The 25,437-nt window shown below is 38.9% G+C and overlaps 2 protein-coding genes across 4 annotated transcripts; both read right to left on the bottom strand.

Moving 5' to 3' along the window:
- Positions 1–1,708: 1,708 nt before the first annotated feature.
- Positions 1,709–17,265, bottom strand: rhot1b (ras homolog family member T1). 2 transcript variants are annotated; one of them, XM_008414941.3, is made up of 20 exons: positions 16,699–17,264; positions 16,107–16,165; positions 15,944–16,025; positions 14,988–15,031; positions 14,842–14,895; positions 14,648–14,700; positions 14,389–14,497; positions 13,273–13,374; positions 12,183–12,281; positions 11,975–12,083; positions 11,739–11,859; positions 11,566–11,650; positions 10,451–10,596; positions 8,599–8,699; positions 8,247–8,377; positions 7,403–7,486; positions 6,056–6,178; positions 5,767–5,969; positions 4,587–4,709; positions 1,709–2,781 (listed from the first exon to the last, which is right to left on the bottom strand). In XM_008414941.3, exons 1-20 carry the CDS (start codon positions 16,733–16,735, stop codon positions 2,664–2,666), a joined length of 1,983 nt encoding a protein of 660 aa, XP_008413163.1. In that variant the 5' UTR covers positions 16,736–17,264; the 3' UTR covers positions 1,709–2,663. The 2 variants fall into 2 exon arrangements, with proteins under 2 accessions (XP_008413163.1, XP_008413168.1); XM_008414946.3 differs by lacking the exon at positions 4,587–4,709 and having other exon boundaries at positions 16,699–17,265.
- Positions 17,266–17,807: 542 nt separating this feature from the next.
- Positions 17,808–24,555, bottom strand: LOC103468099 (arf-GAP with dual PH domain-containing protein 2). Of its 2 annotated transcripts, XM_008414961.3 has the most exons (11): positions 24,105–24,474; positions 23,557–23,687; positions 22,111–22,202; positions 21,857–21,945; positions 20,999–21,111; positions 20,764–20,910; positions 20,510–20,593; positions 19,031–19,093; positions 18,868–18,945; positions 18,491–18,719; positions 17,808–18,407 (listed from the first exon to the last, which is right to left on the bottom strand). In XM_008414961.3, the coding sequence occupies exons 1-11, from the start codon at positions 24,190–24,192 to the stop codon at positions 18,379–18,381; spliced, it is 1,143 nt and encodes a 380-aa protein (XP_008413183.1). In that variant the 5' UTR covers positions 24,193–24,474; the 3' UTR covers positions 17,808–18,378. The 2 variants fall into 2 exon arrangements, with proteins under 2 accessions (XP_008413183.1, XP_008413176.1); XM_008414954.3 differs by having other exon boundaries at positions 17,808–18,719; positions 24,105–24,555.
- Between the last annotated feature and the right edge of the window lie 882 nt (positions 24,556–25,437).

The following is a 25,437-nucleotide window of genomic DNA, read 5'->3' as shown; positions in this document are numbered from 1 at the left end:
GTCCTTTCATCTATAGTTATTTAATACCTCAGTCATATTAGGAAGGCATAAGCAACAACTGAGACCGTACTACAGTATTTGACAATTATCTACCTGAGAATTAGATATGTTAATTCTGATCTAAATGACAAATTTCCTTATTAATTGCCTTCAACATTTAGTTATTAATAGCCAAACCAAACCTATTGCTGCTCAGCAAAATCATTTTGTGGCCATAACGTGACGGTGTGAAAAAGTTTTGAGGGGTTCGAACACTTTTGCAAGTCAGTGTAGTTCAATAACTTGATCAGTTTAAGATGTTCAACTTAAAAGCCTCTTCATTCACACTTTGATGTCTAGTTAACGCTTCCTACTTCTGCCCACCCACCAATAACACAAAGCACGCACACTTCGATTAAAAGGCACAAAGTAGGGAGTGTCAAGGGATGCAGGTGAAGTTCCTGATCATTCCAGGTTTGAAACTGATCCTTCCATCGCTGCTGTAACAATGCACCATTAAAGACAAGCACCCACCTATTACCTGGAGAGACATCAAACACACTTAATAGATGGGTGGAAGGCACGGTATGAGAAGGCAGCATGTGTGGTCCATGTCAGTATCCTGTGGTAAAACGCTCTGCTTCAGTGTGATTTCATTGCCATGGAAACAATAGAGTTAAGGTATATACATCTACCCTTTAGAGATTTTCTTTCTGGTCACTATGCAGTGACACATTAAAACCAGGCAACTTACTTTGGCTTCAGCTTTAACCAGATTTACACAAATAATTGCCGTGTGATGTTTATCTGTGAAATATTTGCACAACACATTTATACGGCTTCAGAATAAAACCGTAAATCCTACATAGAGCTGACCATGAAACGCAACTAAATGGACAATTTTATTAAAAGATTTAGAGCTAAGCAAAGATGATCCCAGGTACTTTGCTTTCTCTTTCAAGGGCAAAGCTCAAAAAAGTATCCAACTAATTGGACATGAGAGTTGACTCAACTTGTTTTTGCAGGTCCTGATCCAACGCCAACAGCAGAGCTGTGATGAGAGGCAGAGGTGATGAGGGGAGAGGGTGTGAGCGAAAAAGGAGGGAGACAAGATGTGCAGCAGGAAAAACACCCGCTAAGTGGAAAAACTTAGCTCACATAAAAATAATAGAGGGCGTTAGAAGAGGGTGGTTCAAAGCTTTTGTCATGCTCTAACCACAGCCAAAGTTAAAACGACTTTTTTCATGAACACAGTCACTTTACACCATGTTGTAAAGCTCCGCAGATGCTCAGAGATCATCGCTTTGTAAATAATGTGTGATGTAAAGTGGATCAAATATGTTGCAGAGTGATGAAGAGTCTTGCTAATATGAAATTCTATGTGATTTGACAAACATTGCGGTGTTTCACATCCAATTAGGCACTTGGGTTTTTCAACTGTTTTTCAAATGTTCACATTCCAAGCCTAACAACTAAAAGCCCAAGAACAAGAACATTACAGGAGATCAGTAAGTCCGTTTCACATAATGAATTGAGCAGCTGAAATAAATAAACTTTTCAATTATCTTCCTTTTTATTGATTATGACTGTGTGGGCTATATCAATCAGATTGTTTAAAATCTTTTTTTTCATCCAATACTGCCCCCTTGTGCATCAGAAAAAATAGTTTTAATATTATCCAGAAAAACCAAAAGGTAGAAAACAATGACAAAGATTTTATTCCACCACATCTTATAGGCCTTAATTTATTGTAAACGTTCAGAAAGATCGGGCAGAAGAAATACATAAATACTGTGGCGACGTTTGTGAAAATGAGCATTTTGTGGCCACATTATTGCATTTTCAGAGACAAGGAGAGCTGATTCTCTCAACACTCAGTTATTCTTCTCAAACTCTGCACCATCCAGCACTCAAATGAGTGGCATCCATGTTTAAAATAAAATAAAAAAACTGAAACAAGTTGACATTGCTGTTTTTTGCAGGTCACAAAAACCTGGCATGCTTACACACAAGTGTGGCCAAGTCCTTAGTACAGAAACACATGCATATGTTAGAAGTAAAAACTGACCTATGCAGGAAAACATGAAAGAGCAGCAAAGCGTTTCTTTTACACACTCGCACCCAATGATGATCAACTGGGGTGTGCAAACAAGACAGAAATGTGTGGAAAGATTTGGCCATTTGTCTCTTATTATTATTGTTTGTCCATAAGCATGAGCAGAAAAGCCATTTTATGTTATATACACTATTTACAGACCTCAGACGGCCCAGAAACCATTATAATGTAATTAACCTCTATCACATCAGCACGCAACCAAAAATAGCTTTATGTAACTCATGGCATAGCAGCAGCTTATCTAGATCTTTATAGAAATATAAACAGCTTTAGTCGTTTTTATTCAGATTAAGCAAATTATCATATTGTTACAAAATAAATATTTTATCCACAAAATGAGAAACACAAGTGAAAAGAATCAGGAAAAAGTAGAGGGTTTATATGCGAACACATATCTTCTCCGTCAATTAAAAGGGACTTGTAACAACAATAATCTATAGGTTTTAATGAGATTCTTCAAAAATCATTATATTCTAATTGCATAAAAGATTGTCCAAATGTGTTGATCGGTCAAAATTGGCCCTGTTGGGTGCCATGGTAACAAGGGTTGGATCAGTTTGCCAGGTGATCACCGTGTCTTCAGCAGTAGTCTGTACACGGCGAAGCCCAGCACTGCAAACACTGTGGCCCCGACACTTGCTCTCAGCCAGAAGGTGGAGCTCGTCAGGTCTTCTTGGATTATATGTCTGTTGAGCAAAGAGGCAAAAAATAAATACACAGAGAGAGAAAAACAAAGAAAGACATAAAAGAGATGTGAACAGTGAAAGCACCGGAAGGTTAAGGTAGAGTTTATGCACTTAAGGTTTGTCAAAACTATGTTAGATGCACCAAGAGATCAGATGATGACTGGAATCTGTCGGTTTTCATCTTGAACCTGACCAGTAAAAGGTGGAAGTAACTTTCAAACAGGAAACCATATTTTATCTCTGGTCTTCCTGTTGTCTGGTTAAAACAGGAAGGCCAAGCACATTCTTCTTCTTCTTCTTTAACTTTTATTCAAACAGGACTCCTTGAGATCAAAGATCTCTCTTTTACAAGAGTGTATTGCAATAAAGTGGATTTGTTTTTGTATCATTGTCAGTTTCCTGTCATGGAAATAATGGAAGCATTTTAGAAATCTCAAGAGTTGAAGAAAGGTTCTACATTCTCCGGGCAATATACGAACAGACACTGGTTTAATGCTAGCTGCACTACAGCAACTTCTTTCACACACACCATGTGACGTTTCTGTTACTCTTACCCATCAACTTGAACTATTGCAAATTCATAGATTTTTCTCGTTGGCAAATGTTTTCAGAAAAATGATAATTGCACATTCTTCTTCTTTAACTTTTATTCAAACAGGACTCCTTGAGATCAAAGATCTCTCTTTTACAAGAGTGTATTGCAATAAAGTGGATTTTTTTTTTATCATCGTCAGTTTCCTGTCATGGAAATAATGGAAGCATAAAATAAAACTCTTAAAACTTTCTTTTCTAAAAACGTTGCATGTCCATGCCCTCTGTGGGTCAGTTTACTCATAAAAGACTGTGTGACAATGTATGACGCCTCTTCAAGCTAAAATAAATAAACTATTTACTGCCGGGAGACAAATAACTAAGTAAAAGGCGATTTTATTTCTCTCTTTAAACTGCAAGTTTCTTTAAACTAAGACTGAAACCTCCCCCTTGCCAGGAGGCATCTGGCAAAAGAAGCACAAAAAGACTAAAATCTACAAAGTCGCAAAACAGCAAAGGTATGAAAAGCCAGAGCAAGGCTGGATGGGTAGAAAATATGTTTTGCATGTAGTTTTTTGATTTTTCTTAAAGAAAAAGTGGGATTGGGCAGAGTTAGTAATACTAGGTAAAAGCTTTTCTAAACAAGAAAACGGACACAAAAAACTAATTCTGACTATTTGCGATTTAAACAAATATTCTCTTCTTTCACTTTACCTACTGCCTCTTTGCAGTACACATAAAACTGGCAAATAAAAGTTTAAGCAATGACAGTATCAAAAAAAAAAGAATCAGAAGAAACAACTGGAGGTGAACAACAAAACATGACAGAAGCTTTGAAATGTGAAAACACTGAAGAAGCAGGCAGACAGAGAGATGAGAGGATTAAGAGTTAGGAGATGAGACGGCAGGACTAGAAATAAGAACTTTGTTAGATGTAATGTAGACAATAATAAACAGTTTGAGCAGCTTGCAATCCTTGTCAACAATAAAGCCTAAAAGATGATGCTTATAGGCCCTTTACAATGAAAATAAAAAAAACAGAAAAAACAGGACAATCCAACACCAAAAAAGTAATCTTGTGCATAATTTTAATCATTTAAAAACAAAACTTGCCTGAACAAGCCTTTTAATGGTGAATTACTATCAATGTCGCCTAACAGTCTGATTAAGAATGACGAATGAAGGAAGCAAAAAGTAGGGGAACGGGAAGACAAGCATGCGCCGGCGAGGTCAACACATAAGAGGAGAGAAAAGAAGAAGTTTCCATTAGAGACCTTCTGAGCACGACAGCGTAGAGTTTGGCCCTGACGGTCTGCAGCAGCTCAGAGTTCAGGAGGTTCTGACACAAGCAGAACGTGCACCGGTTGCAGGTGCACATGCAGCGCAGCCGGGCGTGGCTGAGGAGAGACGCAGGGACGACACACACCGGCACAAACACACCGACGCACAGGGGGCGAAACAGACACACAAGACCAGGACAAACATAGAAGAAAAAAAGTTCAGTGTTTAAATGAGGTCACTTAACAAACACAGAAGTATTTCTGAGGTGAGCTGCATTTAGAAAAAACAAGCCATTGCAGTTAATGTCCCTATAAAACATTGCAGGAGAGAACAAGCTTCTGAAACTACCCAAAAGAAGTGTGTTGATATAACAGGACATGTGAAACAGAAATACACGAAACAACTAATTCCCGCTCCCTAGCACAGGCCAGGAAAAGGGAATTATTTTTTACTTTGTTTCACTCTTAACCGTAGGATGAAAGGTGGTTTGTGTTTCCAGTTAAGAACAGCTTGACTGGCTACATAAGCAACCCAAAAGCAACACAGCACTATGAACGCATGAAGAATACGGTGCATGATGAAAAAGAGTGCCACCTACAGGTGGAACATCATACAGCTCTATTACAGACTTTTCTAGTTGACTGGTAAACGGTGATCATGAAAATAAAAGCATTCCCCATCCTCCTCTCTCCCCCCGTTGCTAACAGCTAATTTTTGCAGGTAGGTCAAAGCTGAAAAAAATACTCTGGGAGTATATAATCAAAACTTCACACTACAAATTACTACATTTAAAAGGGCAAAAATTATTATAAATTAAAGTCAGACAACCTATAAATCTTGAAAAAATTGTAAATAAATAAATCACAACCAGCTAGTCTATTGTTCTTTAAACCAGATAAGTCATTTTAAAATGAACTTTTTTTGATAAGCAAATGTAATTTAGAGCTCCAATATATCCTCTACCATATATGGGCGATGACGCATCATCTGGAACCAGAGCCTGCCTTGTTTGGTAAACAAATCAGATTATTTTTACATTCCCTTCTTTTTCACAACTTTTGTTGCCTTGTTTCTATTTTGCTACTTCTATGACTCTGCATTATTCTAAATTCCAGACACAGAAGATAATGTAGCCTACAAGCCTCAACACAAATGAAACGCCGGCATACGTACGGGTACATGGCCATCGTGGTTAGCTTGGTGTAGATTTCTCTGTTTGGTTCAGCTGCCGTGTTACAGGTGAAGGACTGCGGAGGCGGCATCTTGTGCCTCCTGCAGAACTCCAGAGGGCTGCAGCCGTACATCTGCTTAACCTCGGGTAAGTCTGACTTGGCTGCTATCATCATGCACGGAGTCTTGCTGTCCATGACGTATTGCTGTGGGAGAGATGAGACGGAGAGATGTTGAAAGTCAGTGTTTGGATGGAATTCTATTAATATGTGAACAATGCACAGCAATCCACCTTAAAGACTTTGGCGCAGTATTCAAATGAGTAGGGGTTGCTGACGTCGTACACCAGACAGACAATGTCGCAGGCCATATCAGCATCAGTCAGGTAGTCGAAGTCTGGGAAAACCTCATGAAGCTGCAAAGGAATGGCAGATCATAGCTTATGTAATCTGTTGTTAGGCCCCTATGATTTCTAAATGATTGAAAACAGGAACAAAATAGAAAGCAATTGCTTCACAGTGAAAAAGCAGGAAAAGAGTGACTGTGTTGGTCGTTGCAGTACCACAAACACAGAGCAGCATGTTGCTATGACACATCAAAAAAGTCTCTGTTTAACTTAAAATGTCTGGTGCACGAAGAGAAGAGTTTCATTAGCACATTGTCTCTTTGGTGTGGAGCTGCAGGAAAAACAATAAGTAATTTTTTGCTTCATTTTGAAATGGAACTTGGCTAAATTTAAGCATTAAGATAATATAAATTTAATTTGAAGTCTTGCTGTTATGCTCTCACATCAGTGCATCAATATATTTTTCTCCTTTCCCTTTTGCTTAAAACTAGTTTTGATATAGGAGGAGTTAATTTTACTAACTGCTGATTTTGCATATTAAATTGAAATGGATTGTTTAAATGTGGTTAAACAGTCTGAGACTGAATTTACTCCATGTCTTAAGTGCTATGCCTATCATTCTACAAGTGCCACAAAATAAAAACACAAAAAAAATATTCTTTGGTATAGCAATGTTTCTTATGTAGATATAGTTTCTGCTAAAATAACGATCATGACTTTAACTAAAAAATTTAGAAGGTAATATTTTTGCTACTTTTCCTGCTCATAAAAATTATGATTAATTATGCTCTTCTGTTACTTGCAGATCATTTCTATTGCAGGTTAATTGCTAAGTAGAGCGACCTGTGTATATACAAGTTGTTAAAGGCACTGAAAACCAGAGAACCATACGAGATTAATTTGGATTAAACTGTTCTTGTGGAAAACAAACTATGGCTCCAATTAAAAAAAAAAACAATCTTAATACTTTTGTCAAACTGAAATTTGTCACTTAATGTTACAAAAACATAAAGTGAACAAGATGAGAAGCTTATATAACTGGCTCCAATCAGGTCATGGTGGCCTAGTACAAGTATCACGCACAACATCTGTACATTTATAAGGCTAGCTTAAATGTTGTTGTTGAGTAACATGATTTTAATGTTCAAACTTCACCACCTTATATGCAGTCTTAGGATGAAAATATGAACTTTAGTGTCAGGATTTTTATGGCATAAATCAATATAACATATGGATCACTGAATATCATTACAACCCACACAATGGAAAATGCATAGAATTTCAAATACTCACCAGGAGGTATTTTTCCTGACCGTAAACATATGTTGTGCTGATGGCGTAGTAGGATCTGTGCTCCTCTTTAATCATCTTCTGTCGCTAGAAAGAAAGAAGTGGAATGTTACATAAACATATCTACAATCCCTACTGCATAAAAAAATAGGTCATGTGAATAAGTAATATAGAGCTACAAAATCTGTCACGGTACAACTTTCTGTGTTTAAAGGGAGAACTGAGGAAAAAACATCTGTGATGCTACAACATGGCTGAAAAGTCAAATTAGAGAAAAAAAGTCAGACAGTTATAATTATAACAATTATATGACAGAATACAGAAGGTAAACTTAATTAAATTACATAAATGTGTCCAAACTTTAACTATGAACATAAATTGCTTATTTATTTAGTATATGCAACGGACGCCTAGTTTCCCACTTATTTCAAAAATAAAATACATTTCACACCATCAAATAAAACTTAAGGAAGCATAATAACTATAGTTTTTTTAACCATAAAATCATTAGTAGCTAAACGGTTACTAATAATCACCATTGTAGAGTGAGGGAAAATCTCAAAATGCTTTACTGGCACATCAGGTCAAACAAGTGGAACATCTTTAAAACCTCTAAAACCAGTCCAGCCATAAATACCAGCCCTATTTAAGGTTAATCAGATCACAACACTTTCCCACCTTTCAAGCTTCTCTCACATCAATTTTAAGAAGTGACTGCTGCCTAGTATAGCCCACCTATTGACAGGCGTATTATAACGAGTTAATCCTGCTAATCACATCACCAGTCTGCGGCTTTAATATGCCGTCTGTGTATTCTCTCTACGTTAACATCGTCTCCGGCGCCTACCACGAGGTTTCTGCCCAAGAAGGCCTGCAGGAAGCCGCTCTTCCCGCTGCCCATGTCTCCAAACACGTTGCAGCGGAAGACGTTGCGCTGAGTCTGTTTCTTCTGCAGGTCAATCTTCTTAGCTCTGGTCACTGTGGGGGGCCAAGGCACACATACAGGTATCAGCGGATCAGATCAGGCTGCTGCCGGACACAAAGCGGCTAGCAGTGACAACAGAAACGTTACTGTTGAGCTGCTGCCGTTGTTTGTTCTCTGACACCACACCTGCGAGTTTTATGCATTATTTTACAAAAACACAGATTTACTGTATTCTGTTTAATTAAGGAAAAAACACTGCACTGGTAAAATTCACCTGTGATTCCTGCTGCTTGGGACTCCTGCTCAGCAATTATCGAGTAGCCAAGGTAGCCTAAATACTCTAGACATCGCTGGACGTCCAAATAAGTCGTTAACCTGCAAAAAAAGCAAAAGATAGATATTATCAAAGGATGAGGACAAGAATAGGAGGTTGAAAGGAAAAAAAGAAAATGACGGAACAAGGAAGACAGGAAGAATAGAAGAGGAAAGAAATGAACAAAAAAACAAAGGAGGAACAAAAGATATAAGGAAGGACTGATGAAAAGAAGGAAAGAGAAAGAAGAAAGAGAGGTAGGATATAATTAAGGAAATGAAAGATGAGTACACAAGGAAAAATGAAAGGAATAAAGGGTGGAAGTAAGAAAGAAAATGAGATAGGGAGGCCACCATAATGGAAAGAACGAGGTGAAGTCTGCAAATACAAATATTTTTCCATACTTTATTTGATATTTTCATGACTATCGAGACCTAAAAAAAATACTTTAATCCCAGTGTGTACCCTGTTGTTTTTTCAAAGAAAACAAAAAACCCTCTCTTGTCCAACATGACTGAGTTAAAATGTGTCAAAATGAGCTCAATAAAAGGAGGAAACCAGTAACAGGAAAAGTTCTGATCTTTCCGTGATCCTTAAAGCTCTATGAGTCTAATACAATATCCCTCTCCTGAGTGTAAAATGGCTTGAGCATGCTTAACATTTCCTTTTCCTGTTCAGCAAACCTAAATCTATTAAGCTCCAATAAGCTCTGGCAGCTGACAACACGTGCATTTCTTCCTGCTACGTGGCTAATGTGCTATTAACCACATTACTAATAACATGGGAATGTGGCTGCAAATTTAAACAGGAGATTTACTGTGAAGCAGAGGAGGAACACATATCAGAATGGTGCAGAATGCCAGTTCTGTTGCTTTAAACATCGTTATAAACATAGTAATCACTAAGGCTGAGCTGCGGCTACCGACCGTTTGGCTAAGAACTGGTCCAGTTGGATCCTAACAGGCCTCCCAGCGTCTGACGTCTGACCTGCTGCGGCTTAGAGAGAAGCTCTGTCGCTCCCTTTCTGCTGTCGTCACTCACTTTGTTCCTAGTTGCTTTTTATTACATTTTTTACATGGCTGATTCAGTTAATTTTGGCCATTAAAGCTGTTTTTTTTTTTTATTAAAGCACAACTGAAACGTGTTCACTGCCACTTCCTGTTCTCTGATTCAGAGCCCTAACACAGACATGCTGCACTTATATGATGCCATCAACCCAGCTACCCACAAGCAGAAATCATTAAATTAACTGCAAAAACACAAAATCTTACTTAGTATTTTGAGGCTAGATTCTAGTGCAAATACCTTATTACACTTGAAATAAGACACAACTAACTTACAAGTAACGTTTCAGCAAGACCAAGTAGCTTATTTTAAGACAATAATTCCTTAATAATTCTAATTCAACTGGCTGATTATTTAATAAAATAAGATATTTTGCCAATGTGAAATAATAAGCCTGTAGAAGTAGTATTTCTAATTCATGTTAGGTAAGGTAATTGTATTTATATATGGCATTTTTTCAGCAACATGGCAGTTCAAAGTGCTTTACATGAATTAGAAGGAAATACAAACAAAACCAAAAGAAAGAGAAACAAGAAAAACTATATTAAACGTATAAAGCTAAATGTTAAAGTAAAAAGTACTCCATAATTATTAAGGAATTGTTGTCTTAAAACAAAATTCTATATCTTGCTAAAAAGTTACTTGCATGCTAATTTTGTCTTATTTCAAGTGTTCTAAAGATATCAGGCAGTAGAAAGTTATGTGTTTTTGCAGTAATGTGTTTTCTCCTCCCATCTGCAGTACTTACGTCCACTGTGAGAGGTAGCCCTGGTAGGTGATCCAGCCTTGGTCATTGGTGCAAACAGTGTTGTTGACATCTGGACCCCAGGGCATGTAGGGGAAAACGTCAAACAAGTCCCTCAGCTCATCAGGCGACAAGGCACAGTCACGATCCTGTTAGTCATTAAAGGCTCAGTTATAAATACAATTGTCCAGATCTCTAGTACCATTGAAAAAAATGTTCCTGTTTTTAAAATTAGTTGTTTTTTTATTGGTCTGATATGATATTATGATGTTAAATGTCATGTTGTCATTTGCTGTAAGTAGGAAATCATCATAATTAACAGAAATAAAGGCTTTCAAAAAATCCATCTGGTTGTAATTAAACTATATAATATATTTTACTTGAATGGGCTTTTTAATATTATTCCAATATACTGAACGGATCTGTAAATATTCTTGTTTAACCCTTGATCTGCAATGTTGTGTTGTATTATATAAAGTCTATGACTCCCAGGCTGCTTTTGCTAGCAAAAGTTTAGCTTAAATGCTAAACCTTTGCTAGGATTGAAAGTCCATTCTTTTTAACCTAATCAGCCAACATATAAATGGAGAACTTCACTATTAATTCATGACAGACACATGCAAAGTGTTCAAACGTGTTCAAACCAGGATGGATGGATGAATACAGCTAAACTATGGACAGGAAATGAAGTTGAGAAATATAGATAATTGGCCCAAACTAGAGTTTTGTTTTCCATACTAACTCCATTAATCTCAAAACCACCATAAAGAGGTGTAGACAAAATGAAAAACCTGAGATGAATCCATCCTCAGAAAACAAACCTGACTGGATGTAGCTACACATTTCTAGATGGAGACTAATCACTACTACAACATATAGACGGCACGATCCGCCACTTTCAACCTTTGACTTTCCCTTTAACCACCGGCTTATTCTCCGGTAAATCCTGCTTCCGTGCCAGCAGGTTAAATCGCTCCTCAGCTCCTCAGGGGTGGGGGCGGTATTGGCAGCAGGAGAAGTATGTTGGTTTGTATTTCTGGGTACTGAGCAGCTTCCCGCGAGTGTCTTGTCAGGACAGAGGCTAAAGCAAACAGACAACAAGTTGCGTGGGGTCGTACCTTGTCGTGTTTGTCAAAGACGCTCTGCAGGAAGAGGTAGGCATTGTGATTGAGCTCCGTGGTGCAGTCAGGAGGAATTTTCAGCCTGGAAAGAGCGAAGCGTTAGCTCACATTTAAACACAGAGGTAAAGGTTGCACTGTGTAATATCTATGATACGTCAAGTGAGACTCACGGGGGGAAGAGATAGTCCTGATTCAACTCCAAGTCGTCATCGTATCCGAACCTCCTAAGAACTGTCCAGGTGGTTTCATGGCGACCGCGTTGAATAAACAGCGTGTGCAGAAACAGGAAGCCTGCCAGGGGGGGAGGTGACATAAAGGTGTGAAAAGGCCAAATTAAGTCAGGAATAAAGTGAGACTGGCACATGTGTGCATGAAAATGTAATTAAAGGCTCCAACCGGATCCAACCTTTTAGAGTGAGTCCATTATGCTGCACTCCATCAATCAAATTCTTCCTGACCACGTTTTTCACGTCCTCCAACGCCTGAGGCTCCAACGGGCTGTTGAAGCACACTCGCTGACACAGAAGAATATTTGTTAAGACTAAAGACACTGAAAGTTAACTTGCAGAATTTTGCGTCTGGTTGAAAACCAAACAAACAAACAGCAGATTCACCTGGAAGAAGTTGAGCTCAATATCATTGAGGATTCCATCATTGTCCAAATCCGACACTTTGAAGATTCGGGTCAGCGCCTTTACACAAAGAGGCTTCATCTGGAAGGACATATTCAAGTAACAAATTCAAAGTTAATAAAAAATAAATAAATTTAAAAAAAGAACACTTAGCCAGCCATAAACTAAGTCCTTTTATGTATCTTTTATTATTAGTGTATCTAAGTAACAACACTGCACAGTGGCGCAGTTGGTAGAGCTGTTGCCTTGCAGCAAGAAGGTTCTGGGTTCGATTCCCGGCCCCGGTCTTTCTGCATGGAGTTTGCATGTTCTCCCTGTGCATGCGTGGGTTTTCTCCGGGTACTCCGGTTTCCTCCCACAGTCCAAAAACAGGTCAGGTTAATTGGTCTGTCCAAATTGCCCCTAGGTGTGAGTGTGTGTGTGTGCATGGTTGTGTGTCTCTGTGTTGCCCTGCGACAGACTGGCGACCTGTCCAGGGTGACCCCGCCTCTTGCCCGGAACGCTAGCTGGAGATGGGCACCAGCAACCCTCCTGACCCCACTAAGGGACAAGGGTGTAAGAAAATGGATGGATGGAAGTAACAACACCACTCTTTGGCGTGTAGGTTAGCAATCTGTTGTATCACAAATTTAAAAAATAAAGTCTTACTAACCCCAAAAAAGCTTCTAAAAGGAATATATTTCCAATGGAGGATAATCAGGGGTTCATTCACACTGAGCTTTTAAACAGAAACCTTTGTTTCGGTAGCTAACAGGTCGCTGAAAAAACTTTTAACTCTCAGAAGAGTCCAGTTCTGTCTGCCACATCTACTTACTCTACACAAAATAGGCACAGCATACCGTTCACTGTTAGTGTCTCGAACTTCATTTGTGATGCTAATTACTAGTAATCAGATGTTTAATATCCAGAAAATAGGATCGAGTATTGTGTTTGTTAAGAGTTCTTAAAAGAAAGACCTGAACTAGCAAAAATCAGTCAGCAGAAATTTCCTACTAAAACTCTGATTGGTGCGTCAGCAAAGGTCTTGATGCAAAGTAAGAGAGGTGTGTAGTTTGTTCCGTTTGGCGCTTACGTCTTTTTTCTCAGGACAGTAGAGGGGTCCTGTGGGATGGAGGACTGCCTTTTGGGCATAGTAGAACAGCTCAGAGATGTTCTTCAGGTTCTTTGCCGAACACTACGAACAGAAGAATAAAACAAAACATATATGTGTACTTTTCCTGCGTTCACCTGCAGGTTCGAAGCCCTGAGAAAAAGAAGCAGTGCTTAAAGAGCTGCTCTAAGTAGCAGTCAGACAGGGTATTAAGACACGCGATCCGTCTAAGCGACGCTTCAGACTAATTGGTGCGCCTGAAAAAACAGCCGCAGGTGGAGCTTTGTTTAGAGATCATCAACACGTAAGGACTTCCTGTCGGGAGCTCAAGACAAACTGAGGAAAACTGGAAAATGTATATATATATATTTTTTTTATCTCAAAAGAAGACACCGAGTGATTTTATGAAAGATGTAAAAATTCACAATGAGCTCAAGTGTCCTAACATAATAAGATCGCAGTTCCCTTTGGGATGAAAAGCAACAATTTAAATGTTGAAAGATTGGACTTACATGAAGCAGTCAGATTACATAGAGAGGATATGCTGACTAAATGAGACAGGTGTGTGTTTCGGGAGGTGCGGGAAAAAAATGTTTTGATAACAACCATTAGATGCCATCTACTTTCCAACTTGTTGTTTGGGAGTGATGCCAGAAAAGGCATAACGGTGAGGAGTTTGCTGAACTCTACTGGGACTTTAACAGGAACGCCGCACTTTGGCCAGATGAAACAAATACTGAGCGTTTTCAGAAACAAAACGCCGCAGGTTTATTTGTTGTGAAACAAAGCGTCGATTTAAGGTGTGGTGGAGGATCTGTCCCCAGTAATGTTGGCCTGTTCCTCCTTTAGAAGCAACGGCGCTCTTGTTAGAATTCATGCCACTGTGAAATTTTAGAACTAGCAGAAGAAAATGAAAATAAATAAAACTCTGGTGAGATTGTGCAGCTGAATTAAAGGATGAACTTATTTCAAAGCCTTTTACGCTTTTGTACCAGGGATGCCAATAAATTCAGAGGATGTTGTGTGTATAATTTGATTATGTATTCGTCATTGAACGAACTGTGTGATATTATTCTTGCAGACGTTACGCTCTCTCACCTCAACACATGTCTCTATTTCACTGTACTGGTTCATAATGGGCAGAATGGTCTCCATGCTGCTGTGCTCCACCAGGTCTGACTTGTTCCCCACCAGGATAAGAGGAACTCTGGGCACATTAAGACAAACATGTCAAAAACCAAAACAAGCAGTAATAAAAACATGGGATTTTGAAGAGGGCTTCTCCTTCTATATAGTTTTTTTTTTATGTCTTAGAGGAGCAGTAGCTAATCTCACGATCAGGTGTAAATGTGCACACCTGCTATCCTTGTCTGTGTTCTCGGTGATGAGAGGAATCCAGTGGTCTGTCACCTGTAAAGATATTTAGTACAGAATATGTTATTTCTAAAATTTGTCGTCTTCCACAACAATCACTCTGAAGGCCTCATGTGCTGAAATGTTTAACTGATATGTAAGCAAATTATGGAAATGCCAGCAGCAGAAGAGGCTCGCCTTCTCGATGGATGTCTTGTTGTTGACAGCGTAGACGATGCAAATCACATTTGCCTACAAGAGAGATCAGCAGAGTCGGCCATTAGTCTTTCTCCTGAAGTTAAACACTTTGAGCTGGCTGAGCTAAGCAGAATTCACTGACTGACCTTAGAGATCTCCTGAAACAACTGCTCGTCTGTCTGCTCCGCCTCTGTGGAAGGAGCACAGGTAAAGCGTACTTCTTACAAAAGTAGTTGTACCGTTCACATTTCGCAACATTGTAACCACAGACTTTGGTGTATTTTATTAAAGTTTTATGTATTAGATCAACACAAAGTGGTGCCAAATGGTCAACAAAAAAGAAAAGGGACACATCATTTACATTTAACATGACAAATTTGTAAGATACAAGCTGAAATTCCTGATACCCCAAAATAAAATTACCTAATAAACTCTTTGAATTAGCTAATTGAGTCCACCATTTGTAATTTTATCTCAGTATAAATCCACTGGAACTTATTGTTGTCATGATATAGACATTTTCTTTTCACGACAAGAAATTTCTCAGTAAATTGTGAAAGATGATGGTTGCAGCACAATGGTGCAGGAATGCATTTCTTTACGCAGGGACATAGAAGTTGAAAAGCTGAATACATATCCATAGTTCAGTTAAGAGACAATGTGTAAAAAAAACTATAAATCATGCATAACTTTACAATTATGCATATTTATGTTGTTCTATCGCAGCAGTCTGCAGCCTTTACTATTACAAGTAGCTATTTTTACACTAAGTCCAGCTAGATAAAACTTATTTACATAAAATATATACATAAAAAAGACCATTTATATTTTTTGATAAACATCTACAAAATAAAATTTGTCATTTTCAACCATCCACAATTTTATTTCTGTTAAGTTTTAAAATAAAAAAAGATATGACACGAATTTGCACACATTTTCTTCAAAGCAGGTTGCAGACCTCTGGTCTATCAGAACAAATCCTAACAGAATAACATAGTTCCAAAGTAACCAAATAAAAAAATTCAAGAGGTACGAATGTTTTAAGTCAGTGTCTGGGGAGGATAAAACACAGAGAAGAGGGACAGATCTGGCCTCTTTGTACCTGAATAGTCGACAATGTGTGTGGGAACTCTTTCTGGTGTCACATCTGCTGGTATGGTGATCTCCTCGACTCGATAGGGAACCTGGACCAAACAGAAAACACTCATTACTGCACGTTAAACTGGTCAGTGAAAAGCAGCAGTGTAAAAGTAAGCAGCTCATACCACTTCTGGAAATTCTTCGCTGACCAGGGACATGATGAGGGACGTCTTCCCCACCTTGGCTGGGGAGGGAGGATAGAGACAAATATTGCATTTGAGCTGAAAATCCTGGTTAAAAACAATTCACGAACAGATTAAATTCATCACAGTGCATTTGCTAGGATTGCAGGGCATCACTTAAATTGTTTAAACATGACGTCACTGACCCACACTTTTTAAATTTATGAAACTATATTACAGAAATAAAATATGTGCATGGTGCCCTTCCTCCTGTCATCTCAAAAAGCTGCAGCTAATCACTTGCATTAATAAAAGCATGCAGGAAAAATTTTCATAAAGAATAACAGGAGGGTAAGTACCTATCTTTAATAATAATAATAATAATAATAATAACAACAGTGTGATGAATAATTACAAAAGACCAGTTAGATAATTTCAGAGTACGATGAGAGATATCCACTGAGCCTCCCTCGTCATCATCACCATCATGAAGACACTCAGCATCACATGCTCTGGTGGGAGCATCTGTGTCATTTAAAGTGAACAGAGGCTGACTCTGCAAACACATCGACAGCTAAACCAAAGCTTCACTCACGTTCCCCCACAAGCAATATCCTCACGTCCTTGCGCATCTTCTCCAAAGTCTTCAACAGAGTCGATGCAGAAGTCTGCGCTCAACATTCATGCTCCTGCCCCGGTGCAGAGGGGTTGGGGAGGGGGGACAGCCAGCCAGCTCACCGCGGCCTGGCCCGCTCGCTAACGGCTACGTCCGCATTTCAACTCCGCGGCGCGCTGGTTCCCAGTGAGCGACGCATACCTACATGTCGGCACCGCACAGCCGGTTTTAACATCCGGGGTGACAGCAGGTTGTGCTATAAGCTAATGCTCCGCCTGGCCGCCAGTCTCAGCCGGACAGGCATTCAGCTCCCAGCCGTGACGAGACAGCGAATCAGAGGACGTTTCTGCGCCCGCTACACTGCTTCATCAGCGGGCAGAGCTCCGCCACGCCTCCTCACTTTAGCTAGCACAGGATTAAACATGTCAAATATCTCAGATATACGTACAAAGTACTTGTCACTTTTGTAATATTGAAATAAACACTTTCAGAGTAACTTTAAAATAGAAAAAGGTATTTGTGTTGTCGGTCATTTGTCTTGGTTGGCTTTCTCTGGTACAAGAAAAATGCATCCGAGTGTGTCATCTGAATATTTTTTTACATCTTTACAGAAAGGTTAGTTAACTTGCGCCAACGTGTGGCAATAAATGGAAAAACACCATACACAAACGTGTGGAGGAGAGGAGATGGAAAGCAGATGAAAGCAGGAAGGTTCTGTTGCTGGACTTATTTTAAGAAATGTAATATTAGCCAGTGGGTAAATATTGTGTACTGCAACTCTTCTACTGTTAGATTTATGCTCTAGAAAGTGATCCTGAATTTAAAAAAAAAGCCAAACTCAAATCCAGTTCCAACATTTTTGTGTTTATATTCACAGATATGTAGGTTGTTTATAGTTATACTGTAATGTGTGTTGTTGTTTTTGTTTGTGCGCTTCATACAAACATTCTCAGCTAGATGTAGATTAGGCCATGCTATTGAGTTGAAATGCATTTCTAGAGAAATGTTTGAAGAATCTTTGCTCAGTGGCACAATGGATGAAGAGACAGATGTATGGATGAATGGATGGCTACGTAAAAACAGATAGATGTAGTAAACAAATCTAATATTTATTTCTGTTTGGTTAGAGTCACAGACAGTAAAAAAAGATTTTAAAATGTGCAAATTCAGTTACATAAAAAATATACACAAAACATGGTTAATGTGCTATTTGAACTCAGGGGTCACCAACTCCAGTCCTCGAGCGCTACCGTCCTGCAACTTTTAGATGTGTCTCTGCTCAAACACACCTTGATCAAATAAACTGCTCATTTCCAGCCTATTGCAGAGAGGAATGAATCTTGGTGAGGAAATTCAGACATTTTGGAGCAGAGGTGAATCTAAAAGTTGCAGGATGGTAGCCCTTGAGGACTGGAGTTGGTGACCCCTGTTCTAGATTACTATAGTTGTTTTTTTAATCTGAAGTAAGTATTTCAATAAATACAGTATTGAGTTCCATTAAATACATAAGGCAGGCTGCAAAAAATGCTTTTCTACGTCCACTAGAACAATAACTATTAGTAAGAAGAAGCTGCCTCCGATCTACATCGGCCCCAGGACGCCACAGCAGCCCAGCTGGAGGAGTAACTGCTCCAGAGTCACTCTGTCAAAACGTCCCAGTCATTTCCCTCTCCTCAAAGTGGCTTCATCTGTAGAGAAACAAGAAAGAGAGTTGGTACCTCTTTGATCTGAAATGTTCTGCATGGCGTCTGCTGGAACAACGTCATCGTACTGGCGTAATCCTCCGGGGTCATGGGCTGCGAGATGACCTTTCTGAAGGCCTCCATCCACTCCCTTCTCTCCTGCTCCTGCTCACACATGAACACAAACTGCCTGCTTGGAGTTTCCATCGTGATCCCACAGTGCCACCGGCCCGACCTCGTGCACCGGCCGCTGCTCTCTGACACGGAGTAGCCGTGGTCTTGGGACCCGATAAAGACGGCGCCTAGATCTGTGGCATCCTAACAATTCGGTGCAGAGAAAAGAGTTTTGAATGCAACCGGAAGGAAATATTTAGTTTGCACGATAATCACTTTTTTTTTTTAAAGCTACAAATGCACTCCAACTGAAACGTTCATGTGCATTTATTAGAAAAGATCAGCTTATTACCAGTGGAGATTTACAGTACAGGAGTTTCCTGTTCACTGAGCACAGAGTGAACCACCTCTTCTTGAAAGGCTCACGTTGCTGAAAAACACAAATGCAGAAATCTGATAAGGACGGGAGTTGGGCTAGTCCAGATGAATACATAAATTGTGCTAAAGCAACAAACCGTTGGGCCGGTTTTCTCCATATAGCCCTCCTTCAGGCAATGAGTTGTTATCTGAGGTATTAGCTGTTCAAAAGAAACAAAAACAATACTGGTAAAATTACTAAGTTAAAATGTATAGTGGTTTAAATAGTCAGCAGCTCAGATGAGCTCAATTCTATGATTTTTATGTACTGTTGGAAAAATGTACTATCATAGTAATAACATATTCGGCGTTGCTGTAGTGTAGATGGATGAGTCCAACAGAAACAGGGGTAGTACACAAGAATCAAGGGAAGGAGAATGGTATGAACTGGAGTGGCAGAGCAGAGCAGAGCAGTAACAGATGGATAACTTCAAGGTAGTGGCAAAAAGACAAAGCTGGAGATGTTTAGACTTCAGTTGGAAGGAACCGACATGGACAATGTCAGAAATGACTACAATTCTTTGTAAAAGTATCAATAACCCTGAAACCCTTTCACATTTGGTTCCTTCCACATATTTGTAAAGTGGAAGGAAATGATTCTTGTCTGTCATTTAGAAAATCTCTATATAAAAAGTACCTTTGAAGCAAATTCTTTGGAGCATCTCTTTCCCAGCTTTGCATGTTTAGAGAATTTGTTGCACATGTATCTTTGCAAAACACCTCGAGCTCGATCAGATTGGATTTTCAAGCCATCCATCCTTTGTCTATAACCATTTATCCTTACAAAGAATAAGCGACTGAACTGATGCATATCTCCAGTGGTCATTGGGCAAAAGGCAGGATACAATCTGGACAGGTTGCCAGTCCTTCACAGGTAACAACCATACACTCACACCTAAGGGTAATCTAGAGTAGCCAATTAACAGTCAACAAAACACATTTGTCATTTTCCTTCCATTTTATAAATATGCACTTCTCTTTTTGCCCTACCAATAAAATCTCTCACAATGTACGGAGCAGTGAATAAGATTGTATATAATCGGACACAAAGGTACAGAGGAAATGTTGAGACGTTTTGGAAAGTTCCACGACAGAGTCAGTTGATATAGTGGACAGAAGGTAGTGAAGATGGCGCTGCCACCAAGGAGGAAAAGACTAATATCACAGAAAATGTTAATAAAGGTAATGAGGCAAAGTATGTAGAGAATGAGTGTTACAGAGGAAAATGTTGTGGGTGGAGTGAATGTGACCCCTATAGGAAGCAGCCAAAAGAAGTGAGAGTAACGCAAATGTAACCAAAGCCTATAAATTATGTCATGAGGTTTGGTAGTGGACCTAATGGGAACAAAAATATCTGTAGGCGAGCTAGAGCAGGGGTTAAATTAAACTCTTTGTATCGAAAGTAACACCGACTCGCAATATTGACCTGAGTGTCAGTCTTGTTGCACATCCACATTCAAACAAACTGCTCTACAGTCTGACTCAACATGGTTAATGTTCGTTTTATTGTGAACCAATGAAGATGACGAACTCGGATCACATCAGTGTTTGGTAAAGTAGAGTAAAAGTTGCCTCACATCACTGTGTTGTAGAGTGGGATGTTTCTTCAGGAGATACGCCAAGCGTGTGGCACGAATAGCATTGAAGAATGAAACGATGACCTGGAAGGAGTAAGAGATACAACAAATTAAGAAAGCTGAGAAGATTGTGTAAAAGTGGAATTTTCTGCCAGGTATATTTATTTAGTTAATATAAGTGGAAGAACTTATATGACTTCCATATATTTGGATTTGCCCTAGTCCCAGATATCCAAGACAAGTTATAGCTTTACCTGCCCATTCTCATGGTAAACAAACAGGTTCCTTGTACGCTCATCCTCCAGATAAGAAATCTGCAGCCCATGAGGATGGCCGATTTTCTGTGGCTGGAAATGTGCGTTGAGATCCTTCATGCTGATAACCGCTTTGGCAACCTTGGACTTGATTTTCATGAGAAGATGTAATCAGTACAGAGAAAAATTCTCAAGAAGTTAATGTAATCATGCTTTTAAAATGAAAATAACTTACATCCTCCTTAGTGAAGTACCTGAGGGTGAAATCCTTCTGAGACAGCACAAATATTCTCTTGAGATACTGTTTGTTGTCTCTGCCCTTCTTCCATAGTGTTGATTCAAATAAATCTAAAGTGGGTGCATTACATAGATTATTGAAAATCAGATTCACATTTCAAAAGCCCCTGTCAAGCTATCCTTTCTGTAGATAAAGAAGGATCCAGCATCACATTATTAGTTATTTAACAGTGTTGCATACAGTTTTGTCACATGCGAAGGCAGGATTTTAGACAACAAATTTTGCTCCCAGATGATGCTGCTCTCACACGTTTCATGTATCACACTTGCACCCTCTGCTACAGAATCACTCAAATGCTACTTCAATCTATCACAGCAATCACCTATATCATTACCTAAGTTCATGCTATCCTATGCAGCCACTTTGTCTGCGCTGGTGAACATTCATTCTGCTTGGTATGCTGAATGTTTGAAGGTGAAACTGACAGCATGGCCATATATGAATAATTTTGTTAATCAATTGATCACCTGAGGGCAGATTGAACTTTTGTCCTGAGATGATCATTTGATTTTTAAATATTGAAAAATGAGATGACTAGTTTAATGAACCCTGTCCTGATGCAGTAGAACTCTGTGAATCACACACTCTTGATCTCGATATGCATGCACTATTTAAGGAAGAGTGTATCAAAAGAAATACACAATGTTCAAAGATGTGACAACACTTGATTTATTTCCACTGGACTAGACCCTTATATGTTTTTTTTTTTCAATAAAAACACACAGGGAACAGTGTGACAACAGCATCATTTAACTTTTAAGTGCGATATGTTCTTGAAAAGCTCAAAAAGGTTACCAAGGTTGTAAGTCTGCAGAAACTCGTTGTTTTCTCCCGTGAACTCCCGTCTTTCATACTTTGCACGGATCCATTGTTCCTTAAGAACTCTGAAACAAAGCATAAACACACGTTGCTTTGGGTGGCAGAAGTTTTTTCATTATCTACTCAAGCATTTGCTCCATATTTGTGTCCTGTTGAGACATTTTACTATTAACTTTCCATCTATGCTAAGCTGATGAGGTGAATAAGTGTCAAATGCAAAGGTCACTCACATGCAGTCGTGTTCCTGTGGCCTGTAATAGAAGGCAGGGAGTCTCTTCTCGAAAAAGGCTTTAGCAACAGAATTCCCCCACTCTTGCATGAACTGAAACCACAGCATGATGGGTTTTAAAATGCTACATGTTTATTCGGTTTCCTTCAAATGTTTTAAAGTTACATGAAGCAAACGTTTTGTATTTAATAAATTAGGTTCAAGTTTTTTTCAGTAAATCATGGCATACGACAACAATGGACATGAACAACCTCTGAAAAAATTACATCATTTTTTTTTTTTTGTCAATGCATCAGTCAAAAAGCAGAAGCCATGATTTAGTTTGTATAACCCCATTCACCACAAATAAGTAGAAGTCATCATCTTTTTCATGACTCACTTACCTTTGGCTTGGCTCACTGACCTATTAAAAAAAAAACCTTACAAACACAAGATTATTCCTATAAATGTCCTCCGTATAAAAAAACTTCTAGCAACCATGCTAGGCCCTCAATGTTACAAACTCACTTGAATATACCAAAAACAAAGACTTTATGGAACATTTGTGTAGTAGGCTTGTTGTTATTACTATCTATGTAAACATCCAGCAAAATATCTTCTCTGACTAGTTGGCAAGCAGTCTTATTTCAAAATTTAGAAAATATTGTTTTTGCAAAAACATGCACAAATATTAATGAAATCTAAATATTTTATTCCCCCCTTAAACTATAAGGACTCGAACAGCTACCCTGGTAATCGCTTAGTGAAGTCCCAGCTCAACTCCTTATGTACAGTTTTTGAATCATCAAAATGCCTTTGTCCTTTCACATTTTCAGCCGCTATGGTGTAGGTTTCCTGCAGTTCTTAAGCCCATTGTCCTGTTGTCTCACCAAGTCTTGGCCAAAGTTCAGCAGACACACTGTTAATAATAAATAACTAACTGAATAAGAGGCGCCCAGTTTCTGTCTTTCCCCAGATAATCAGTCTTCCTCCTCTGTGTGGCTGGTATGAACTGTTTGTACTGGTATCTTGATTTTGGTTTTGCCGTTTATCAGTGTTTACAAGCTGGAATCATTTTTAAGCAACCACTATTTTTTTCACTTTGTCATTTGTAATAGTAATTGTCATTTAATTGCTAAGTGATGTCTGTGGAGTCTTACTATTTCTTCAAGCTATCCACGGACTTAACTCAGCCTAGATGAACCTAGTGGAAAATCCAATCCTAGGGGAAATATCAGCTGCTTTTCTCTTGTGAAAAATCTTTAATGCTGATAATGATGGTACAATAATTATTTTTGAAAAAAACCTTTCAACCTTTCCCACAAGAAAAATAACCCATAGGAACTGAAACAGCATCTCTTTCACAGAACTGTGCATTTGAGGAAAATCTGGTCAGACACTAAAAGAAACACGATCTCGCATGCAAGCAAACTGGAAAGAAAAAAAAAATTATATTACAAATCACTACCTGCACTAATGAATCTTCCCAGTAATCCAGGCGTATGGATTTCACTTTGCTGACTGTGGACAGGTTGCGGTGCATGCCTGAACAGTTTAGGCACACAAACACGCCAAGAGTGTACGAGGCCCAGTCAGGCTCTGTGAGAGTGAAAGACCACAATTTTTACTTCGTGAGACGGACCAAAGCAGATGAAAAAGTTAGTATTCTGTCTATGTCTTCCTGTCACACAGGCAAATACTGTCTAAACTGCCCTCATGGTAGCAAATACTGGGAGTTATAAAAGGAACAATTGGGTCATAACACAATTATACAGCAGTCAGAGCTTCCCTTAACACAGCTTTATACTGAAACGTGACCAAAGCAATAAAACACAACTTTAAATGCTCTGCTCATCAAAACGTCACATGGCTCCAAGCGACTATTTACTGTTTTCACTTTGTTAACTAAGACCATTACAATATAATCAGGAATGCATATAAAAAAAAAAAGTTTTGAAAACCTTAGTATGCAGTACAAAATGTCCAGATATCATAAATCTGAGAGAGCATACTCACCAGGAGCTGCACAGTCAGCACATTGGTTGTTTCCCAGCTGCTGCACCAGATCCAGAAGGATTTTGTTGTTTCTGCTCTGACTGGCCATAGAGGAACGTTCGCCGTCACCCAGACAGCTAAAGCCAGAGGAAACAGCTACTAGGCATCAACTCCATGCTGGCTCCACTCTGAGCTGTTCTGCTCTGGGGTAGATAAAAACACAGTTTCTTCTCACTGGGCCAGTATTTCCTCTTAACAGGGCAGCATCATGAAGTTTATTGTTCTGCATACAAAACACAGAGGTCCAGAAATAACTTAGAAAGGAAGTGAAACAAACGCCACTTTGCTGCACAGCGATTGACTTACCGTATCAGCTTATTGGCTTGCAGCTCATAAAAAAAAGTTGGAGTTTGACTGGCAAGAATGAGATTTTATCTTGGTGGTGGAGTTGCACTATAACTGTGTCTAACTATTACCTTCAGTTTACAGTATTTTACAAGCTGCTAGCTAAAAGAAGAATAAGCACTAGTTTTTTTTCCCCCTCTGTTTAAATTTTTCACTTGATTAGATATATAATTTGTTAAACAATCCACTTACTTTTTTTCTAACACTTCAACAGCAGAAACAAGGCATGAGATGCTTTATAGATTATATGGAGAACCATATTTGGTGTCAGAGCAGGACTTTTAAGGGACACAAACACGTCCGATCAGGTTGAACACAAGCGAGTAAGGGATTGTGCATGAAGACGGAGGGAGGAAAGGTTTGGACACACTGACCTGAACAACCGCCTATTCAAAATAAGTCAACATCCAAAAGCTTGTTGTATACCCTGTAGTCAGAGATGGTTTTATCGTGTTTCACTAATGCAGCAAACATCAGTAACAAAAGCAGATATGTCAGTTACCGCCAATGAAGAAGTTGGACTCTTTGCAACGTGAAATCATTTACTGCAACAAAAAATGTTCACTGTTTCACTGAAAGACATTTAGGAGCCAAGCCTGTCATGGAAGCCCATTTCTGTCACATGTCCTATCTTAATGATGAATTTTATAGTTAGAAATATGAAATTTAAAGTTGGAAATATGACTGAAACATAAACATATGTGGTAAATGTGACTACATCAGGTAGTTATGCGTTTATTATTCCCTGTGTAACTCTAATGATTCTCTGTAGGGTCTCCCTGTCAGATGAAGAACTGCTGCTCAACAAAGTTATGTGCAGAGCAGTGAGTATGACAGCAGGAGGTGTTGTGGCAATTTAATCTCTCTCTCAGAGTTCTCAGGAAGGACAGTCATTGAGGGTAGGAAATGTGTTTTCCCAGAAACTTGAACGTTGATATTCTCTCATTTT

This window comes from Poecilia reticulata, chromosome 1, assembly GCF_904066995.2.
Source record: "Poecilia reticulata chromosome 1, P_reticulata-male-v2, whole genome shotgun sequence".
Taxonomy (NCBI): domain Eukaryota; kingdom Metazoa; phylum Chordata; class Actinopteri; order Cyprinodontiformes; family Poeciliidae; genus Poecilia; species Poecilia reticulata.
Note: the sequence above shows the minus strand (reverse complement) of the source record. Positions and strands in the feature narration are given on the sequence as shown.